The 23,453-nt window shown below is 38.8% G+C and overlaps 5 protein-coding genes and 2 pseudogenes across 5 annotated transcripts; 4 read left to right on the top strand and 3 right to left on the bottom strand.

The window, feature by feature from the left end:
- Nucleotides 1–211: 211 nt before the first annotated feature.
- Nucleotides 212–2,660, top strand: LOC117629029 (annotated as a pseudogene).
- Nucleotides 2,661–2,988: 328 nt separating this feature from the next.
- LOC117626899 (anthocyanidin reductase ((2S)-flavan-3-ol-forming)-like) lies at nucleotides 2,989–4,740 on the top strand. The gene is made up of 5 exons (XM_034358696.1): nucleotides 2,989–3,159; nucleotides 3,272–3,441; nucleotides 3,680–3,892; nucleotides 4,001–4,380; nucleotides 4,491–4,740. Exons 1-5 carry the CDS (start codon nucleotides 3,039–3,041, stop codon nucleotides 4,642–4,644), a joined length of 1,038 nt encoding a protein of 345 aa, XP_034214587.1. The 5' UTR covers nucleotides 2,989–3,038; the 3' UTR covers nucleotides 4,645–4,740.
- A 127-nt stretch (nucleotides 4,741–4,867) lies between these two features.
- LOC117629030 lies at nucleotides 4,868–7,088 on the bottom strand (annotated as a pseudogene).
- Nucleotides 7,089–9,024: 1,936 nt separating this feature from the next.
- Nucleotides 9,025–10,649, top strand: LOC117629031 (anthocyanidin reductase ((2S)-flavan-3-ol-forming)-like). The gene is made up of 5 exons (XM_034361558.1): nucleotides 9,025–9,145; nucleotides 9,266–9,435; nucleotides 9,570–9,782; nucleotides 9,878–10,257; nucleotides 10,371–10,649. Exons 1-5 carry the CDS (start codon nucleotides 9,025–9,027, stop codon nucleotides 10,531–10,533), a joined length of 1,047 nt encoding a protein of 348 aa, XP_034217449.1. The 3' UTR covers nucleotides 10,534–10,649.
- On the bottom strand, nucleotides 10,583–13,994 carry LOC117629285 (putative receptor protein kinase ZmPK1). The gene has a single exon (XM_034361827.1). It carries the CDS (start codon nucleotides 13,921–13,923, stop codon nucleotides 11,512–11,514), a length of 2,412 nt encoding a protein of 803 aa, XP_034217718.1. The 5' UTR covers nucleotides 13,924–13,994; the 3' UTR covers nucleotides 10,583–11,511.
- Nucleotides 13,995–14,424: 430 nt separating this feature from the next.
- On the top strand, nucleotides 14,425–16,094 carry LOC117627717. The gene is made up of 3 exons (XM_034359925.1): nucleotides 14,425–14,940; nucleotides 15,518–15,535; nucleotides 15,624–16,094. Exons 1-3 carry the CDS (start codon nucleotides 14,574–14,576, stop codon nucleotides 15,812–15,814), a joined length of 576 nt encoding a protein of 191 aa, XP_034215816.1. The 5' UTR covers nucleotides 14,425–14,573; the 3' UTR covers nucleotides 15,815–16,094.
- A 174-nt stretch (nucleotides 16,095–16,268) lies between these two features.
- LOC117627716 (probable WRKY transcription factor 41) lies at nucleotides 16,269–18,365 on the bottom strand. Its single transcript, XM_034359924.1, has 3 exons — nucleotides 17,564–18,365; nucleotides 17,347–17,478; nucleotides 16,269–17,082 (listed from the first exon to the last, which is right to left on the bottom strand). Exons 1-3 carry the CDS (start codon nucleotides 17,878–17,880, stop codon nucleotides 16,461–16,463), a joined length of 1,071 nt encoding a protein of 356 aa, XP_034215815.1. The 5' UTR covers nucleotides 17,881–18,365; the 3' UTR covers nucleotides 16,269–16,460.
- Nucleotides 18,366–23,453: the final 5,088 nt, after the last annotated feature.

The raw sequence follows: 23,453 nt of genomic DNA on the forward strand, positions 1-23,453 counted from the left end.
TATTTTTTTTGGGTAAATACTATAAGGTGTCCAGGTCAGCTTGCGGGCACCTCGACTAATCCCCACTAGTGGAACTGAGCCTGCCGTTGACCACCAGGTGTTGCAACTGTTGAGACTCGAATTGAGGAGCAAACCCAACTGAATCCCAAAGCCTTAACCAATGTCACCACCACGACTCTAATATTATGGTGCTTCATATGAGCATTATCATATGGAGCACCATAATATTAGAGCCGTGGTGGTGACATATCATATGGAGCACCATAATATTAGAGTTGTGGTGGTGACATTGGCAACTTTTTCTGGACTTGACAACTTGCAGAACAATTGACTAATGAGCACCTCATCCTCCTCTGTTTCTGACTCTCTGCGTGGATCACCTAGTTTTAACCATACATGGTGTTACATATGACTGGTTTGAAAATAATATTGATTCATCCGAACAAATAAGCAGGGCAACAACAATGGAGAAGAACAAAATTCCAAAGTTTGTGTTACAGGGGCTTCTGGATACATTGGTTGTTCCATTGTTTAAAAGCTTCTAGAGAAGGGCCATATTGTCCGTACCACTGAGGAACTTGGGTCTCTCTCTCTCTCAGAGCAAGTTATTGCTCTTCCAGGCCATTTAAGGGTGTGAGTTTGTTTTTCATGTGGCCACTCCAATGCAACATAACCCCAAAAGCTCTCAGGTCAGCCAGTCAGTCTCTCAACTTGAATATGCAGTACAAGGACACAGCTGAAGCTGCTGTTGCTGGGGTGAGGAACATTGCTGATTCTTGCATTCGATCAAACACCGGCTGATCGACACAGCAAGCATTTTTGCTTCGTCCACGAGGACAGAAGACGGGATTGGATTCAAACCCTGCTTGATGAATCATGTTGGACAGCTCTTGATGTCTCATTTACTAGTACTAGTGTTAGATTGTAGGGGAAACAAAGTGATTTTATTATATTTGATGGAAAATAGTACATAAGCTTGATGTAGGCTAATTGGCCTCTTTAATTTTTTGGTTTATTGGCCATCACACTTGCTTAGATTAGTTTGGGCTATTTGGCCCTTACACTTAAATTGATGAGATTATTGGCTCCTCAACATATAGGGATGGCAACGGGTCGGGTAGGGACTCGGTATGACAATACCATTCCCATTCCCGCTCCCGTCTCCGAACCCATCCCCATTTATTAGGTTTCGGGGAATCCCCGTTCCCGTCCCCATCGGGGGACTATTCTCCATACACGTCCCGAATTCCTGATTTTTTTACATAAAAAAATATTTATCATACATTTTAACATTAAGTTTCATATTAAATTTTCATTCAACACATCTAAATTAACTATAAAGTTCAACTCAACTATTCAAAATCACATCAATATGAAATTTCATAGAAAATTAGAAAAAATTAGAAGAGGGAAATTAACTTAAAGTTAAACATAAATATTATAATAATATATTTATTTATTTAAATATAAACATATATATTTTCGGGTGGGGTTCAAAAATGAGGACGTCAATACCATCTCTTCTCCATACCCGACCTCTACCCGACCTGTTGCCATCCCTAATCTCTATCAACATAGCTTTATTTGGGTAGCTCTTGGCTATATTAGTTTGGGAGTTCTTTTCAGTGGGCTCCACTTTGATTGGGAAGGCTACAAGTCAAGTCACCGACTTGGCTTTTTATTTCCAGCCACATGTTTAAACGACATAGTTGGAGAACTTCTCCACAATTCCGTACTGCATACTTTCTTGGTTTTTCTGGAACATTCTTCGATCTTTAATTGTGTTAGCCAACATTCCCTTCAAGCTTATAGCACTTTCTTCAAGCTTCAAGATTTTTTTATACAAATGTGTATTAATTTTAACAGCTACTGATTTTTTAATGGTACCTTTTCTTGCTCTCACTGTCTTACTCTCCAACTAATTAAGACTTAATTTGTAGTGCTCTATGATTAAAATTTTAATCACTGTGTTTGATTTTAATCTGGAAATGTGTTCAAGGACTATATCAAATCAAAGACATTAGCGGAGAAAGCAGTGCTGAGCTATAATGACTTTGATGGTGGTAAACTAGAAGTGGTAACACTTCCTTGTGGCTTGGTGGGAGGAGAAACTCTTCTTTCATATTTGCCTGGAAGCGTGGGAGTAGTTCTATCACAACTTACTAGGGACTTGCCTTCTTACAATGCACTAAAATTACTGCAAGAAATTACCGGTTCGGTTCCTTGTACACATTGAAGATGTCTGCCAAGCGCATATCTTCAGCATGGAACATTCATCAATGAGAGGTAGATTCTGCTGTGCAGTTGCCAATCCCACTATCAAAGAAATTGCAATTTACTTCCAAGAAAACTACAAGGAATACAAGATGAAGATAGCAAAAGAGTAAGGGATCCAACCTAATTTTCAATCTTCATAACTTTTATGAAAAATATGTCTAGTTTTGAACCTTTGGCTCTGCCAATGTTCCCATTTTCATAGATTTTATGATTCTGAATTCCATTTCAGATTGACTCAAGGACCAGAAGAAGGAACCAAACGTGACTTTACTAAGCTGGTGAAGATGGGGTTTGAATATAAGTATGGCATGAAGGATGTACTGGATGACAGTGTAGCATGTGGAAGGCTTTTCATTTGGAGCTCTTTTTCTCAGGTAATTTAATTAGCATCCCATTATGTGGGGATAGATATACTGATATAAAAGCTTGCAGCATTTTTCATTGTAACGTTTATATATGAGAAGTTAGGCAACAGTAGAATAAAACCAAACCCAGAAAAAAGGACATGTACAACTTAAGTGGGTCAGGCTTGGCTTAGCTTCCGAGTCCGCCAACCAAATTTTAGTGGACCATGTAGACTTCAACTCTTGTGATGAGAAGAATGATATGTGATCTTGTTGTGTGGACGAAAGACATTCCGCGTAAGCATCAATTGACAAAAGGAGTAACACTTATTGATCACATCTTATCTTTTGGGGGGACGAATTATAAAATGGGCACGCACCCAGATAGCATTCACTGAAAAAAGACGAAGGGGAACAATGGAGAAGAACAAAATTTCTAGAGTTTGTGTTACAGGGGGTGCCGGATTCATTGGTTGTTCGCTTGTTAAAAAGCTCCTAGAGCAGGGCCATACTGTCCATGCCACTCTGAGGAACTTGGGTCTCTCTCTCTCTCTCTCTCTCTCTCTCTCTCTGTGCGCATCTGTTATGCATGCTTGTATTTTGTATGTGCAACCCTCTTATGGTATCTTTTTACTCCTTATGTGCTGCAGAGGATGCATCCAAAGTAGGACTTCTCAAGTCCCTCCCTGATGCAGACACCAAACTGTCGCTTTTCCAAGCTGACATATATGACCCCAATGAGTTTCAACCCGCCATCCAAGGATGTGAGTTTGTTTTTCACGTGGCCACTCCGATGCAGCATAGCAACCAAAGCTATCAGGTTACACACTCATTCTAGCTATAACATATGGGATTGGACTTAATTAGTCTAATATCATGTTTGTAAGATAAGATGTTCAAACAAAATGGCTGGGATAACTTAGTCCAATTAGTACAATCTTGAACAACAATCCAATTCATTCTCGGGTGCGAAATGAAGCCTTGGTTTAATTCTTGTGTGATAGTTTGATTATTGAAATCTGGTGCTTGACAGTTTGAGAATTTGAACATACATGCAGTACAAGGACACAGCTGAAGCTGCTGTTGCTGGGGTGAGGATCATTGCCGAGTCTTGCATTCGTTCACAGACCGTTAAGCGACTCATCTACACTGCAAGCATCCTTGCTGCATCGCCGAGGAGAGAAGATGGGGTTGGATTCAAACCCTGCCTTGATGAATCATGTTGGACACCTCTTGATGTCTCACCTACTTATTCAACTGAATTTTCAATGGTACCTCTTCTTATTCTGTCCATGAAACTGGCTATTGAAATCAACCTTGTGTTTGATTAATTAATATTAATCCTTATGTTTGATTTTTAATATGGAAATGTGCTCAAGGGGTATATCATATCAAAGACATTAGCAGAGAGAGCAGTGCTGAGCTATAATGACATTGATAATGGTAAACTGGAAGTGGTAACGCTTCCTTGTGGCTTGGTGGGAGGAGAAACTCTTCTGCCATATTTGGCTACTAGTGCGGGAGTACTTATATCACAACTTACTGGGGACTCTTTTGGTTACAATGGATTAAAATTGATGCAAGAAGTTAACGGTTCGGTTCCTCTTGTACACATTGAAGATGTTTGCCAAGCACATATCTTCTGCATGGAACAACCATCCATGAGAGGTAGATTCTGCTGCGCAGTTTCCAGTCCGAACATCAAAGAAATTGCCAGCTACTTCCAAGAAAATTACCCAGAACACAAAATAGCAAAAGAGTAAGGATCCAACTTAATTTCATTTTTTGAAAGATTTCCTTACTTTTGAACTTTTAACTCCAGCAATTTTATCCATTTTCCTCGATCATGAATGTGCGAATTCATTTCAGATTCATCGAAGGACCAGAAGAAGGAAGCAAATGTGACTTCAGTAAGCTGATGAAGATGGGTTTTGAGTATAAGTATGGCGTCAAGAATATACTAGATGACAGTGTAGAAAGTGGACGGAGGTTAAGTAGGAGCTCTCATTCTCAACTAATTTAACCTTTTGTTTTGATCAGAACTAAAGTAATGTAATTTGTGTCACTGCATTATGTGGGGATGGATATACTCGATACAAGCTTTGCAGCGTTCATCATACATCTATATAATCATCTCTCAATTGCAAATAAAACAACTTGCAGTACAAGTAAACTTCTAAAAAAAGCAAGAGCAAGTTTAATAGCTAAAACCAAACCAAGAATGGACATGAGCATCTTAGATGCAATTACTGCTGAATGTTGTGTTCCTCTTCACATTCTAGCAACATTTGCACTACTGAATCCATTGTTGGTCTTTTGTTCCTATCTTCCTCCACACAGGAAATACCAATCTCAACCATCTTTGCTGCTTGGTTCCTGCTGAATTGCCCTTCCAATCTTGGATCCAACATATCCTCCATCCATTGATCTTCCCCACATTGAATCTTCCTTTTGGCTACCTTGACAAACCTCTTCAGCTCTACTTCCTCCCCGTCAGAATTCTCCACCACCAGATTCGAAAATCGAATGCCCTTCAATATCTCTAGAAGCACCACTCCGTAACTGTAAACATCCACTTTTGCAGTGATTGAAAGGTTCAAAGCCCACTCCGGGGCCATATACCCTTTTGTTCCTCGAATGTGAGAGGATATTGAATTGAGGCCGCCTCTCTGGGATAACTTTGCCAGGCCGAAATCTGCAATTTTTGGTTCAAAATTACTGTCAAGGAGTATATTTTCAGGCTTCACATCACAATGAATAACCCATTCTAGACACTCATGGTGAAGATAGGCTAAACCTTTAGCAATCCCTAGTGCAATTTTAAATCTCTCTTTCCATCCAAGGAAATTTGGGGGGAACAAATGCTTGTCCAATGATCCGTTTTCAACATACTCAGAGATTAGAGGTCTCTGTTTAGCTTCAGAACAGAATCCCCATTTTCTCAGTAGGTTCATGTGATTGACTTTCACAATTGTGCTTACTTCTGCCCAAAATACTTGTTCTCCTTTATAAATATCTGCCAATTTCTTGACAGCTACCACTCTTTCATCTGCCAGAACACCCTTATATACAACCCCGGAAGCCCCTCTTCCCAGCTCTTCTTTAAAGTTTTTGGTTGCCTTCTTGAGCTCAGCATAGAGATACATTCTGAATTGACTTGAAAGCAAAGCATATCCATCTTCTTGGGGAGGTGCCACACCATGTGATCTTCTGAAAAGTAACAACCAACCTGATAATATGAAGAGAAATTCGACTGCACCAATTGCAGAAGCAAAAGAATACAGATATATCCATCTCTCCCTTTTACTGGTATTGGTGTAAGTAGTTGACACATTGATCCTGCACGTATTAAAGACATTAGGATTTGTGGGTGGTGACGTATCCACACTCTGAGGCAACCTTAAGTAAATACTGCCCGGAATATTTGGAGACACGTACCCATTGAAGAGAGCACCTTTTGTGTAACAACTGTCTTCCCTATAGCTAAATGCTTCACAACGGCAATCCTCCAAGCATTGTTTTCTGCAACGGAGAAAAGAAATGGATTCATAATAAATGAGATCAAATCCATAGAAATCTGCATGCTGAATCTGCATGAATTTCCATTGCTGGGACATCTGAGCATGTAGGCTCGAATTTAGGCTTGCAACCCTTGTACCAGTCAGTTGTATCAGCTACCTCATATCCCGGAGGGCATGAGCACTTTGGCCCCTCTGATGTATAGACACAAATCCCATTTCTTCCACAGATCCCATGCACCTTGCACTGCTGCGTAAGAGCTTGCCAGGTGATCACCCATGATTCCGTTGAACCATTGAGACTATAAAGTCTCAGGTTTCCATAGTAATCCATCGTTAACCGCCTTTTTACCCTCATACCCATGTCAAAAGCACTGAACTTCAAGTCATCACTTGAGACAAAATTTCCCATTTCATCAAAACCAGCAATTCTGCTAGTGTTGTAGTTTGTTCTGCCATTAGCAAGTACCCTGTTACTAGGATTAGGCCAATATACGCTTGTCATATCCGGACCATCATAAATCAACCTCAAAACATTGTCATTATTAAAATAAAAACTATAGTAGCCAGTACCGAAGTTCCCTTTTCCTAACATAGATATTAGCTTCATGCTCTTTGTAAAGGGTTGATTTGGGAGGAGGGTATCAGTGGGAAAATCAAAGCTTTGCCAGAGAGTTTTACCTTGTGAGTCTTTCAAAACAAGGTTGCCAGAATTCAAAAGCTCTGCCCTTTCAGCACCACCAGTGGGAGTGGAGGTACTGCTCTCCCAGACAATTGTGCCATCCACATCTCTCAAGACCATGGAGCCATCTCGACTCAGTGAAACTCTGGACCCCATGCCATTGACTGGTCTTTCTCTGTTAGCCATCCAGACGACGGTTCTGTCCTTAGAATTTGTGAACCGTATGGAGAACCAATAGGCGTTTGTGCCCACCCAAAGAACCCACATGTGAAAGACTTATCTGGGGAGATTAGGAAATCAGAATCATCTTCCACTGAAAGAGAAGAGCCTCTTTCCAAACTGTTCCTGGTTTTTGCTGTTGCAAAACAGTAGAAAAATAGAGTGATGACTAAAATGAGAAAACATTTTGGAGAGAAAACAGGCCGGTAGCATCCCATTGTTGGACTTGGAGTTGAAGTTTGGTTTCGAAGTCTTTTATTGGACTTGGAGTTGAAACATGGGACTACATATGTTGGAAAGTAACAACTAAAAATGAAAAGCACAATGGTTGTTACCGGTGGTCTTTGTGTGCAGCACATTCTCACAAGCTTGTCACATTCACATTTGCAGCAGTTTCTTTGAACTTGCTTGCAACAGTGTTTGATTTTTCTTCCACCATTCACTTTCTACGAAGACTTTGGTGTTTCCTGTGAAAGGAATATGAGTGTGTCTACATTTTATGCATCTCATTCAAGTTGAAGTACATGAGCAAGCAAGAGTAGTAACTCTTCAGTATATTAGAGTATTTCTTTCATCAAATACTTGTTTCTTTCTTTGCGTCTTGGTCCCAATGTCTTTGAGAGTAAAAAGTGATAAGTGTGATAAAGTTTGTAAACTTATCACCCACATTTATTGGGTATTATTAGTTTGTAAACTCAATACCAACAATATATAATATAGTACAATTATACAAGTCAACGAGGTCTGGCTCAACGAAAAAAGGCATTGACTTGTAGACCAATCTCATATTCGAATCCCTATGACACTTTAATAGTGTGTGTGAGAGGAAACAACCCCCTTGCAGTTAGACTACGGTTTGTATTATATATATATATATATATATATATATATATATATGAGATACAAGCCACTGCCCAGCTTGGCTTTGGCCCCTATATGTTTTCCACGTGTAATGTAACCCTGACTGACTATCCTGCTCCCAACGTTTCAATTTCCAAATTTTCATCCAAGCATGTTTTTATGGTTTACTTGTTATGAAAGAAATGGAAATATTTGCAATTCAGTTATGGCTATGATATGAGCACGCGACTATTTGAAAGAGTATAGCATTCTCTTTTTTTCTTTTTCTTTTTAAATTTATAAATGACTTGGATTCTTTCCTCGGGGCTAATCATTATTCAATAGAAGAAAGGACACTTCACGGTTAGGCATTATCATACCTGGTGTTACGCACCATCTTGAACACAGAGAAAAATATGACCCAAAAAATGAAAGAATAATTTATGTGAAAAATTTGAGATACTACAATGGATAAGTAGAAGTTCGTGGGATGAGAATCCAATCCAATCTTAGTCCAAAGATAAACTAATTCAATAAAGTCCCAATTTTGAACAACAATCCAATCCAATCTAATCTTACTTTCAGCCTGCGAAATGAAGCCTTAGTAATCCTTGTCTAAATGTGTCAAGGGACCATTAAGTCCTACTAACATAAAAAGTGCAAACAGGCAGTGGCCAGCAATAGATATTTGCCCTATGATATAACACAAGATGATTTATCAACACTAAATCATTATGTTTGATCTTTAAGCAGCGAATAATGGTACTAGAATAAAACCAAAACCAAGAAAAACGACAGTAGAGTTTAAATGCATGACATAAGCTAATTTACTCTCATGTTTTGTGAACCAAAATAAGTGTAATTAGGTCAAGACAGTGGCTTACCTACCGGGTCGGCTCCCGGTTGGCTTCAACTTTGGTGATGTTGTCAAGTACCAGCTATTTGCATATGTTGACGAAAGGCATTCCTAGTAAGCATCAATTGACAAAAAGGTCAGCATCAATTGCATATATTTTTGTGTTTTTTGTGTTTTGTTTGTTTTTGTGTGTGTCTATGACATTGGTAAGTTTTGCTGGACTTCTTGGCAATAGCTGGTTAGGACCCATATATTCTGCATGACATGTTTCCCAAATCAAAGGCAACAATGGAGAAGAACAAAATTTCCAGAGTTTGTGTAACAGGGGCGGCTGGATTCATTGGCTATTCGCTTGTTAAAAAACTCCTAGAGCAGGGCCATACTGTCCATGCCACTCTGAGGAACTTAGGTTGTTCTCTCTCTCTCTCTCTCTCTCTCTCTCTCCCCCTATGAAACTGCTATGTATGCTTGTATTTTATCTGTACAACCCTCTTATCTGTACTATGTATGGTCTCCATATATGATGCAGATGATGCATCCAAAGTAGGCCTTCTCAAGTCCCTCCCTAATGCAGACAGCAAATTGTTGCTGTTCCAAGCTGACATATATGACCCCAATGAGTTTCAACCCGCCATCCAAGGGTGTGAGTTTGTCTTTCATGTGGCCACTCCAAAGCAGCATATCAACCAAAGCTCTCAGGTCAGGCACTCGTACTTTTTAGGCAAGATAACAATCCAATTCAATCATGCTCCCCAAATGAAGCCTTGGTTGTTTGATAGTTTGATTATTGAAAGCTGGTGCATGACAGTTTGAGAATTTGAACATATATGTAGTACAAGGACACAGCTGAAGCTGCTGTTGCTGGGGTTAGGACCATTGCTGAGTCTTGCATTAGCTCACAGACCGTTAAGCGACTCATCTACACTGCGAGCATGCTAGCTGTGTCACCGAGGAGAGACGACGGGGTTGGATTCAAACCCTGCCTTGATGAATCATGTTGGACACCTCTTGATGTCTCATTTATTTATGCCACTGATTTTTCAATGGTACCTCTTCTTGCTTGTGAATGAAATTAGGTCTTAATGTTTCATTAATTAAAATTAATCTTTATGTTTGATTTTAATCTGGAAATGTGCTCAAGGGGTATATCATATCAAAGACATTAGCAGAGAGAGCAGTGCTGAGCTATAATGACATTGATAATGGTAAACTGGAAGTGGTAACGGTTCCTTGTGACTTGGTGGGAGGAGAAACTCTTCTGTCATATTTGGCTACTAGTGTGGGAGTACTTATATCACAACTTACTGGGGACTCTTTTGGTTACAATGGATTAAAATTGATGCAAGAAGTTAACGGTTCGGTTCCTCTTGTACACATTGAAGATGTCTCCCAAGCACATATCTTCTGCATGGAACAACCATCCATGAGAGGTAGATTCTGCTGTGCCGTTGCCAGTCCGAGTATCAACGAAATTGCGAGCTACTTCCAAGAAAATTATTCAGAACACAAGATAGCAAAAGAGTATCGATCCTACTTAATTTCATTTTTTTTATGACAGATTTCCACTACTTTTGATTTTTAACTCCAGAATTTTACTCATTTTCTTTGATCATGAATGTGTCAATTCATCACAGATTCACTGAAAGCATCGAAAGACTAGAAGAAGGAAGCAAATGTGACTTCAGTAAGCTGATGAAGATGGGTTTTGAGTACAGGTATAGCATGAAGAATATACTAGATGACAGTGCAACAAGTGGAAGGAGGTTAACTAGGAGCTCTTTTTCTCGACTTATTTAACTCTTTGTTTTGATCAAAACACAACTAGATGTAATTTGTTCATCATGCATCTGTATAATCATGGCTCAATTGCAAATAATTCAAATTGCAGTACAAGTAAACTTTTAAAAAGGCAATAGCAAGTTTAATAGCTAAAACCAAACAAAGAATGAACATCAGCAGCTTAGATGCAATTACATCTGAATATTGGGTTCCTCTTCATATTCTAACAACATTTGCACTACTGAATCCCTTGGTCTTATGTTCCTATCTTCCTCCACACAGGACATACAAATCTCAACCATCTTTGCTGCTTGGTTCCTGCTGAACACCCCTTCCAATCTTGGATCCAACATATCCTCTATCCATTCATCTTCCCCACTTTGAATTTTTCTTTTCAGGCTTCACATCACAATGAATAACCTATTCTAGACACTCATGGTGAAGATAGGATAAACCTTTAGCAATCCTTAGTGCAATTTTAAACCTCTCTTTCCATCCAAGGAAATTTGGGGGGAACAAATGCTTGTCTAATGGTTTGCTTTCAGCATACTCAAGAGAAGAGAACTCTGTGTTTATCTTCAGAACAGAATCCCCATGTTCTCACCAGGTTCATGTGATTGACTTTCACAATTGTGCTTACTTCTGCCCAAAATACTTCTTCCGCTTGATAAATATCTGCCAATGCCTTGACAGCTACCACTCTTTCATCTGCCAGAACACCCTTATATACAACCCCGGAAGCCCCTTTTCCCAGCTCTTCTTTAAAGTTTTTGGTTGCCTTCTCGAGCTCAGCATAGAGATACATTCTGAATTGACTTGAAAGCAAATCATATCCATCTTCTAGAAACAAGCTTAAACTGAATACAGACTTGCAATAGGGTTCATCATAATCTATATTTTATCACTCATTTGCAGACGAATACACAATATAGTTCAAGTAAACATTTGTAATTCAAAAAGAAACACTATTTACAGCATACAGCTTAAATCCAATTACTACTGAATGTTGGATTCCTCTTCACATTCTAGCAACATTTGCACTACTGAATCCATTGTTGGTCTTTTGTTCCTATCTTCCTCTACACAGGAAATACCAACCTCAACCATCTTTGCTGCTTGGTTCCTGCCGAACTGCCCTTCCAATCTTGGATCCAACATATCCTCTATCCATTCATCTTCCCCACATTGAATTTTCCTTCTGGCTATCCTGACAAACCTCTTCATCTCTGCTTCTTCCTCCTCAGCAGTATCCACCACCCGATTTGAAAGTCGAATGCCCTTCACTATCTCTAGAAGCACTACACCATAACTGTAAACATCCACTTTTGCAGTGATTGAAAGGTTCAGAGCCCACTCCGGGGCCATATACCCTTTTGTTCCTCGAATGTGAGAGGACACTGCATTGAGGCCGCCTCTCTGGAATAACTTTGCCAGCCCGAAATCTGCAATCTTTGGTTCAAAATTACTGTCTAGGAGTATATTTTCAGGCTTCACATCACAATGGATAACCCATTCTAGACACTCATGGTGAAGATAAGCTAAACCTTTAGCTATCCCTATTGCAACTTTGAACCTCTCTTTCCATCCAAGAAAATTTGGGGGAAACAAGTGCTTATCCAAGGATCCATTTTCAACATATTCAGAGATTAGAAGTCTGTGTTTACCTTCAGAACAGAATCCCCATGTTCTCACTAGGTTCATGTGATTGATTTTTTCAATTGTGCTGACTTCTGCCCAAAATACTTCTTCCGCTTGATAAATATCTGCCAATGCCTTGACAGCTACCACTCTTTCATCGGCCAAAACACCCTTATATACAGTCCCAGAACCCCCTCTTCCCAGTTCTTCCTTGAAATTTCTAGTTGCTTTCTTCAGCTCAGCATAGAGATACATTCTAAAGTTACTTGAAATCAAACGATATTTATCTACCAAGGGAGCTGACATACCTTGTGATCTTCTGAAAAGTAACCACCAACCTGATAATATGAAGAGAAATTCAACAGCACCGATTGCAGCAGCAAAAGAATACAGATATACCCATCTCACAGTTTTACTGGGATTGTCATACATTGAAGAAGTACCTATTTTAACAGCATTAGTCCTGCATGAATTAAATACAGTGAGATTGGCCGCTGGTGAGGTTTCCATACTCAGAGGCTCAGGCAGCCTTAAGTATAGACTGCCCTCGATAGTTGGAGACCTGAGCCCACTGAAGAGAGCACCTTTTGTGTAACACTTCTGTCCCCTATAGACAAATGCTTCACAACGGCAATCCTCGACACAGAGTTTTGTGCAATTCTGAATGGAAGTGGATTCACTGTAATTGAGATCAAATCCATAGAAATCTACGTACTGAATCTGCTTGAATTTCACTCTCTGGGACTGAGAGCATGTGGGCTTGAACTTAGGCTTGCAACCCTTGTTCCAGTTACTTGCATCCACTGCCTCATAGCCAGGAAGGCATGAGCACTTAAGCTCTGGTGTATAAACACAAATCCCATTTCTCCCACAGATCCCATGCACCCTGCACTGCTGTGCTAGAGCTTCCCAGGTGATCACCCATGATCCTGTCGAGTTTAGACTATAAAGTCTCAGGTTTCCATCATAATCCGTTGTCAACCTCCGTTTCACCCTTGCACCCATGTCAGAAGCACTGAATATCAAGTCATCACTGGATACAAAATTGCCCATTTCATCAAAAACAGCAATTCTACTACTATTGTAGTCTGTTCTACCATTCTGATATACACTCAAACCAGGCCCAGGCCAATACACACTTGATATGTCAGGACCATCATAAATCAACCTCAAAACATTGTCATTATCAAAATAGAAACTAAAATATCCAGTACCAAAGTTGCCTCTTCCCAAACTAGATGTCAGCTTCATGTTCTTTGTAAAGGGTTGATTTGGGAGGAGAGTATCAGTGGGAAAATCAAAGCTTTGCCAGAGAATTTTACCTAGTGGGTTTTTCAAAACGAGGTTGCCAGAATTCAAAAGCTCCGCCCTTTCAGCACCAGTGGGAGTTGAGTTGGTGCTGCTCTCCCAGACAATTTTGCCGTCCACATCAGTCAAGATCATGGTGCCATCTCGACTCAGTGAAACTCTGGACCCCAAAGCATTGACTGGTCTGTCTCTGTTAGCCATCCAAACAAGGGTCTTGTTCTCCGAATTTGTGAACCAAATGGAGAACCAGTAGGCATTTGTGCCCACCCCATAGAACCCACATGTAAAAGACTTATCTGGGGAAGTTAGGAAACCAGAATCATCTTCAACTGAAAAAGAAGAGCCTCTTTTTAAACTCTTCTGGGTTTTTGCGGTTGCAAAACAACAACAAAATACAGTGATGACTAGAAGAATAAGAAAGCAGGGAAATTTTGGAGATGACGCAGTTTGGTGGTATGCCATTTTTGGAGGTTCAACTTTGGTGAACACAATTTAAAGGGACTATAAATAAGCCTTGTCTGGTTTTGTCGAAAATTCAATCTTTCAGATTTCTTTTGAATATTTTATCATTCTCCGCATGCCTATATATATTAAGGAAATGCTTGTTATTCAACCACACGACTTGGTGAACACAATTTAAAGGGACTATAAATAAGCCTTGTCTGGTTTTGTCGAAAATTCAATCTTTCAGATTTCTTTTGAATATTTTATCATTCTCCGCATGCCTATATATATTAAGGAAATGCTTGTTATTCAACCACACGACTTATTGAAAGCGTATAACATTAGCATTACGCTTGTTGGTTTATATATATATATAGTAAGGACATGGTTATTTGTTATTCAACCATGACTGTGATATGAACACGTGAATTATTGAAAGCGTATAGCATTAGCATTACGCTTGATATTGTTAGAAACCAAGGCCGCTATCACTAAATTGAGAGAGTTGGGCCACAGAGCCCATCAAACCAACTACATATTTCTTTCCCACAAGTAAGCAAATTGGACGGTCATATGAGCCCCTTATTTTGACTTTGATGATAACAAAAAGGGTCATCTCCTCCAACAACACCCACTCTTAACACTCTCACTGCAACTCTCTGTTCTCAATGACTCTTGCTTGTATTCAATCTCTTTGTAAAGCCCCCACCTTTCTTCTCCCTTCAACTTTTCTGGGTTCCTCTTATTTCTTGCAGAGTCCCCAAGCAAACTCATTTTCAAGAAACAGAGACTCCAAGTATTACATAGACAGAAGGATTGGCAATAAAAAAACAAGAGGTGGGATTGTCTGTGGGGTGCTTTTCCCAGTTGATCCATGGGCACCCAGCATTGATTCACAGAGCATAGCTTCACAGCTCTTTGCAGCCTCCTTGTTTCCCTACCTTGGTTTCTTGTACTTCATCACCAAATCCAAGTCTGCCCCAAAGCTCACCCTTTTTGGGTTCTACTTCTTGCTAGCTTTTGTGGGGGCCACCAGTGAGTTTTTCCACTTCTTTTCATTCTATTACCTTTCTACTTTTTTATGGTCTCTTCTCTTGGGTTTTGGGTATCCCTTTAGATTGCCTTAATTTAGCATTGTTAAGCTCTTCAAGTGGTTGCAAATTGATATGTAAACCACAGACTCCTTCTACATTCCATTCTATTAATTTATTACATATGGCCAATCACATGGGGGCATAAAAGGAAGATGGAAGTGGACCTAGTCAAGGACCTGAACTTATGCATGTCTTATGCTTTTGTACCATTTGTCGACAGTGCTTATTGTTTTATCATATTTCTTTTCTTTGGGCGGCTGGAAGATTTGTTTATATAGCTTTGTGATAGGCTTCTAGTGTCTTTGAAATCCAAAAGACAATGCTTGTTGTGGGTCTGTCATAGTTCAATTCAATGGCCCCTGCAAACATTCACTCTAGTTTTGTAAAATGTTACATGATTGTTTTGTTTCTTATTGAAATTGGGCTGGTATTGTAAATTGTTTACTGTCAACTGCTGTGTTTGAACCCTATTAACATCCTTATTTTTGTTCGTTGCTTTCCTCTCGTCTACTGAGCAGTCCCTGCTGGAATTTATGGTAAGTTTTCACTGTTTGAGAATGTTGTACACTTCATATCAGTTCATGAACTGATGCCTTATGGTACTCTGGTTATTTGGCTGAACAGCAAAGGTGAAATATGGCACTTCATTGGCGAATGTCGATTGGTTACATGGTGAGGCTGAGGCACTTCTCACTCTAACCAACATATTCATTGTGTTGGGGTTGAGAAGAGCCCTCAGAAAAGCTGAAGATGCAAAAGCAAGAACATCAACTCCTATATCAGGGTTGAAGGAGGAGAAGAAAACTTCTGTTTAGGTGCAGTAGACAGATTTTGCTCTGGGTTCTTTCTTAACGCGTTTTATTTCTATGTTAGATTTGAAGTCTTTAACTCTTTTTCTTCTGCTTTGTTACAATCCACTATTGCCCATGCCTAATATCTCTGCAGTCATGTTTTCCGCTGTTCCCTTGAGAAGCCATAGTCTCTCATTTACTGTATGTAAAGTCGCAACATTTCAATTGTTTTTTTAGCTGAGTCTTGAAATGTTGGGTAATTGTCCAATCTAGAATCATATATATTGTTTATATTCCTTTTTTATATCTCTGTGTTTCTGTTATGTGTTATTTAAACAAGAACATGACCTCCCGGTTCGAGTCTATAAGTTTGTTTATTTATTGAGAGCAATGTTGTAGGATCTTCACTTATCCTATTTGGTTATAAGATGTGTTTTTATGGAACTTCTGCTTTATTCTGAACAAATATGGGCTTCAATTGGAGTTAAAAGGAAAAAATATTATTTGAAAACTATAATATAATCAATTCTATCCGTCGGCTAACATCAGAAAAAGCTCTTATCTTTTACTAGCATTCCTCCTATTTTATAATACATGGTTGATTCAAGGTGTGAAACAAGCTAGTAGCAACCTGGATGCTACTTATTCTTTTTCTCAAACTCAAGTAGAATTATGAGAAAATTCCTGTGGTGTCAAATGGGAAATTGGGCTCAATTTCCACTGGGTCCAGTGGAAAATCCATGTCTGGAATTGGAGAATTGGTTGACGAATTGTTGGCTGAGATGATCTCAGTAAGACCACATTCTGAAAGTTGCTCGTTTCCTGCAATGTTTCTCATCTGGCTTGGTGGCATCAAATAGTAGTTTGATTCGCCTGCGGCTGGAGATAGCAATGAATGATTGAAGTTGTCAAAGAAAGTGTTGTTATCATCAAGCATTGAAGATAGAAAGGCATCATCAGGCATCATACATCCAAATGAAGTTGAAGTGAAAGAGAATGGAGATGCCATGTTCTCTCTGTCTTCCAAGAACTTGGTATCAACTCTCAGATTAGTCGGAAAGCTCATTTGGTTTACTTGAGACTGCTGTTGGTGAGAAGTATTATTTTGCTTGTTTCGTTTTTGTTCTTGCTGTTCTGGTGATGGTGGTGGTAGAACTGAATTGCTACCATGAGAACATGTATGCTTTCCTTTGTATGTGATTTCGAATATCGTGGGGTCTTCATCTGATCTTTGCACTTGCTTTGTAGCATAACAGCTTTGCGTGTTTCGGTAGGTGCATCTGTAATAGCTTCTGCAAATTTAAACAAAATTGGTCATCAGAATGTTCATAACAAAGTGATATTTCTATGATGCAGAAGACTGCTATATTTCCCGTTTGTGGGTCAACCTCAAAAGACAAAGCTTTGTGCGCGTGCGTGTAAAAGGTAAAGTATTATATGTCGCTTTTTGAAATGTGGCATCGGTGACTGTTACTGCAAATGATTGCATGGTTGAATGGATTCGCTTATAGGATTTTACAACAGGATAAGATTAAGTAAAAAGGCACTTTAGTTACCTTGGATGTTTGGCTCCAAGGATGTCCTTCTGTCCATATTTTCTCCAGCTATGGCCATCTTCATGAGGTCCTTCAATCCCATTCTCAGAGCTAACTCTCATTACATGGTCTGTCCATTTGGCCATGATCTTTCTGCAATATGCAAAATCAAATTAGCATTTGATTTCTTCGCATCATATTCTCTACATTTATGACTTAATGAATAGTATAAGCTCACCTCTTCTTGGAGACATCTGTGAGGTCCTGATGATCCTTGGGACTCTTGTTATAGTCATCAAAACAAGGACCTGCATAAGCCGACACAAGAGACTCCGGCACACTGGCTATTGCACCCGCAGTACTTTGAGCCGGCCCACTGAAGTTCAGTATCAAAAGGGCTTTCTCATAGGAGGACAATATCCTCTGCACTAAAAATTGTCTGGTGTCTGATGAAGATGCTGCACTTAGACTTAGCCTCAACTGTTTTGCTAGCTCCATCCCTTCAATGATCTCAGTTAGCAGTGACTTGTGCTCCCAGCTCTTACTAGAATCCATTTCTTCAATTCTATGTATCAATTTCTATATCGCAATTGGAACTGTAAGCAATATAAGATGCAGAGCTTTAGTGCTACTTCGCGTCCGACAGAAGAACATGCATTGCCTGCATCAGCACACCTTCACCACATTGGCTATATATGATTGGTTATCAAGGAGCAAAGTCCTCCCACTTAAATCCCAGAAAGAGTAGAAGCGAAGGGGATTTGGAATTCCAATTTGTTTCAAGTAAGAAGCTGTACACATGGAATTAGTATCCAGAATTTTGAAGATTCTCTCAATTGTGTGTGCAGAAAGAGAAGAAAGTAGAGTAGTGAAGCTGCGGAAGCCAAGAGAGTGAGGGACTTGGATTTAAAGGAGAAAGTGGAGATGCTATATATATACATGTAGAGGTGACCAATTTGAATGGAGAAGAAAATTAAGTGGAGATTGGAGAGTAGAAAGTTGAAGTTTGACTGAGAAACCGAGTTATTCAGCTCTGACTGGTCTTTGGTCATGCATGTAGGAAAAAAAAAATCTACGCTGACCATTTCCACATCTTCTAATTCTGTGAATCTTTAACTTGTAAAAAGGGTCCCTCTCTCTCTCTCTCTCTCTCTCTCACAGATGGCAACAGGGGCGGATTGAGGCTGAATATGTCATTACCATCCCAGGGACCCAGATAAATGGGTTTAATAATTATTTTATTTAAGTTTTTTCCTTAATAAAATTATTAAAAATTATAATTGAGTACGTATGTAAAGTGCAATTACACATAAAATGCGACATATAATCATACAATTACAATATTAAAATTAAAATGCGAACACGAACTAAAACTTAATTAACTAGAAAAATACATGCACATGAATAAGCTTAAACTGATAACGAGGTGGCGAGTGTTCTCTCATTCCGTCTGTCTGTCGGGGAAAATTGTCGTCCCTACCCTCTCTCTCTCTCTCTCTCTGATTCGTAGTTGGTGGGATTTTTTTATATATTTTTATTTTGGATTGCATGATTGAGATTTAGAAAGGTGCTTACTAGGAATTTTCGAACCATATTCCGCGTTATTATTTGGTAAAATGTCGTCGCTCCCACTTCTCCTAGTAGTAGAGTAGAGTATTGAAATTGAATCAAGAGTGCATGACGTGGCCCACATAGTTAGATTCCTTTTTTCTTTCTTTTTTTTTTTTTCTTTCTTTTTTTTTTGGTTGCTTGGTTATCTAGAACATCATCTTTCATATTAGACGTCTTCTCTGCAGCCGCGTTTTTGTGGAAGAAAAAACAGAAGTGAAAAACTATTTGGTATTTGTTTAATAATTAATTGGTCAAAAGGTCTTGAAGAACTTGGACAATTTTACGGCCTCAATCTGAATTTGGATCCCTTTGACGGGGTTATTGACCATGATTCTTATGGTCGTTGTATCCTTTGTTTACTATACCTAAAAACTACGTATTCCATAGACACTTGCACAACTAATAAATTCATTGTATCAAAAATTAGAAATGCATTATAAATAGGGTGAATTCAATACATCGCGCTAACATGTCACGCGACATATCAAATATATGTGGTCGGTTTTGAGATGTGACAATATTTTCGGAATTTGTAGATTCATTTTATTAAGAACAAACACACACAAAAGAAAGAAATTAATTGGAAATTGAAATGTGTTGGACAAAAAGAGAAATGAGAAACCAAATTCATATCTAGCTTCTGAGTCGGAACTGGTGGTGGTCTTGGCTTGTTTATGTGAACAAGGTTTGTCCATATCTGCTCCACAAGATAGGTATATGATTATGAGGCCACCAGCTTCAAAATGATTATATACAAGTTTCAAATAAAATTATTTCAGTGATCCGTCAATAGAATAAGACTATATATATAATGGCAATTTAATTACAATGTCCATAATATTCGTTTGTTGCTTGGAATGCCTGGTGCAACTGACCCAAATTCATCATTTTTAGTTGGCTTGATGATAAGTTATCATCATTACTCCATTTGACTTCTTGGTTTATATAATTTAATTTCGTCAACTTTAAAACAAGCGCGTGTATTCATTTGAGTCGAACATTTATTATAAATATACGGTAATACTAAAAATATTAGAATCCAGATTTGCGAATCTCTTGTTGGAAGTTTTGTCAAGTTGAGTGGAAAAAATCGATTGATTATTATTTCAACTTAAACAGGCAATTGCAAGTTGTTTGTGTGTAGGTACAAAAATTGAACAATTGAAATTGACGTCCAAGCTACCTCTATGTGGGGGAGATATATATAGTACCCTTTTATCAAGTGATTCCTTAAATAATTTTATTTGAATTACACTCTTAGGGTATTTTACGATTTTTTTTCCAACAATCCAAATCATCTATTTTTTTAAGTCTACATTTATAGATCATCCTTGTAAAAATTAGACAAATCGGAAACCGTTTTGATATCCAATTGTATCTTACAAAATCAATGAACATAGTGCTTCAAAAAAGTACTAAAATTTTAATAACACAATTGAGTTGTCAAACGATATTAGATTCCAATGGTTTTTAATAGAAATGATCTTTGAATGATTATCTAAAACATAGACTGTTTGGATTAATAAAATACAATGCAGAGTTGGCCTTATAAAAATGTCATTCAAATAAACTAATTTGAGAAATCTCTCAATGAAAGCTTTACATATACATCACATATTGTATAACCCAACCTAACCTATGAGTGACTGAGTCGTCCCAGGTCCCCCTCCAGCGAAAGCCACATGGGATTTAGTCCCAGCTGGACCAATGACAGCTGCGTTAGCCTCCACACAATCCACACACTTCGATTATAGATGTATATATATACGACATGTTGATTTGTTTGAGTTCTGTCGTAGGCTTTTCTCAAAAACATATACTATATTTTTGTGGCAGTGATCATATAGTTACCGAACCTTTATAGGCTTTTTCCAACTTCACTTTCATGGGTAAGTTGTTTATTATTATTAATTTTTTTTTTAGAAGACCTTTTTTATTGAGAAAGACGATAATATATTAAAGAGGTATTTAGTGATATACCTATTCTTAGCATTAATATTATAGATAAACCCTACACCATTGAATTTCTATAAAAAAAAACCCAAAAATTAATAGATGGCCTTATTGAATTTAATATTAATTATTAAATTATTTTGATGTTCTATTGAGTGTTTTGAGTATTTTTATAAGATTTTGGGGTTGGACTTGTTTTAAGAAATTGATGGCAGCTTTGTAATTTATTAGAAGTTAAAAGCCTCTTTGTTATGTTGTAAATGAGCTTTATATGTATTTCTAAAGTTCATTTCATACATGGTATTTTTGTAATTTGAGCCCCTACATTTGGTATAATAGTGAATCTCCCTATATTAAACTCACACACTATACAAACTCAAACCCAGAACATTTCCTGCTAGTGGGTCCTTTGCAAGGTAGGTTAGATTTAGTTTTATATTGAAATTATGTATTTGTTAACCAATTGAAATATACTACTCAATGGTGCATACATATAGCGACACATAGCTATTATCAAGCCTGAAGTGACTTTGGCCCCCTCTACTGACAGGACCCGCCCCAATTTCCACTTTGGAATTCGAGCCAAGTCTTGTGCGTGTCCGACACCTGGCGAATGTCGGGCACAAATGACCTTTTTACCCTTCTTACTTCAATTTTTCTTTAAATTTTCCTTAGACTTCTGCCGAAAATTCGGCAGAGGCTCCCCTGTATTTTGACCAACCCCAAAACTTTTCACCTGTCAAACAATCTCAGAAACCCTACCAACAGCCAGACTAAGTCAACAAATAGATTCCAACCTCAGTTCCTTATGTTCAACATGATATCAGAGCATTTTCTAGGGTTTTCAAGGTTGCAAGGATTCTGCAAAACTTTACCTTGGCGCGGAAACTATGATTGGCCCGGTGGTGGATCCCGCGTACTTCTAAGGCCTGGGGGCGAAAAACAGTTTGAAAAATGTGAGTGGACCAAAGCAACAATAATGTTCTTCAAAACAATTCTCATAAACATAATATCCCCCATGGTAAAATAAATTTAGCTAAATAAAACTGAATACTTACTTATTATATCCCGCGTAGTCAATTCAAGGCATTCTATATCAGTCATATTCAAACTTGAAAGTTTCATACAAACCACTGAATTCAAAGCTTTCATAAAAGTACTGAAATCCAACGCGTATAAAAACTCTGTACTCAGATCTTTCATAACTGAATAAATATAAAGGGATCTATATCTGAAAAATCAGAAAAACTGATTTATAATAGCTGAAAATCAACATTTAATAAAGAAACTCAGAATCCTTTGAAAATACCACCGGTATGTACCCCTGTCATTTCCGTCAATTCCCTGGCAGGGCTCGGGCGTCACACAGACTTACCCGAGCCGCAAACTGGAGAAATCAGGGGACTATGATCAGCCTGTCCCGCCGGCAGATTCCACGATGACACCAAGTCAACTCGAGTCGCTCTGGCAGGATGCAGGGGACCGTAGTCAGCCTGATCCGCAATCCTGGCAGGTCTCGGGGCCATAAAGTCAGCCGAGCCGCAATCCTGGCAGGTCTCGGGACACCAAGTCTGCCGAGCCGCAAATCCTGGCACTCACGGTCCGAGCGTCCCCGAAATTCGTGAGGCAAGTCAAGTGCACTGACTGAACTATAATCAGACTGGATGTCCGTAGACATCGGTCCGATTCTGGGTAATCACCATAAAGAAAAACGGGTACGAGGTGGTTTTAAAATAAAGTCCTTGTAAAAAGAAATATCTGAATAATAACTGTAAAACTCAAGTCGTGCTGCGGTCTTAACTCATTCAAAACTCAAACTCTGTTTCTGTAACTGGTAAATAAGCAGCACCGACTTATAGAATTATTACTGTACTGCTCATATTCAAAATCGTATTAAAACTTACTCAAAGACTGAATGAAGAAATTTACTCAAATAAACTCAAATATAAAACTCATTTATATAAAATCATTTATAAAATCTATTTTATATAAAAGCACATCAATTCATATAAAAGCACATCAAGTCATTCATGAAATCTGATTTATGAAAGAAGGTCCACTCACGGATGGTCCAAGCTAATTTGACCTTTTGAAGCTTCCTCATGCTGATCGGCTGGACCTCTGATACCTGATTATCCATAAAGATTAAATTAATAAACTGCTGAATAAAAAGAATTTCAACTAAACACCCTGCCCCCGGCTCCTAGAAATACGTTCACTCGTTTCAGGTTACTCCTATGCCCACCTTAGCTTTTTAGACTCTTAGGTCAAATTTGGAAGACCCGACGCTTACTGAAGCGATAAGCTATCCGACCGGCCGACCCGGGACCCCGCGGGTCCACGGCCTCCGATTGCCAATCTGGGCTTCCCTGAAGGTTTCTCATACAGCGGGAACCATATTCTGCGAATTTGGTCCGAATCGGACGGCCGGATCGGCCAAAATCGCGTTATCTCTTAAAACCCTAACCCTAGCCCCAGGGTTCGCGATTCCGGAGTATCCGGGACTCCGATTTGCAATCCGTCGAATCCTACACGATCCTAAAATCACGTAGAACGACATACCC

Source organism: Prunus dulcis, chromosome 5 (genome assembly GCF_902201215.1).
Source record: "Prunus dulcis chromosome 5, ALMONDv2, whole genome shotgun sequence".
NCBI classification, from domain to species: domain Eukaryota; kingdom Viridiplantae; phylum Streptophyta; class Magnoliopsida; order Rosales; family Rosaceae; genus Prunus; species Prunus dulcis.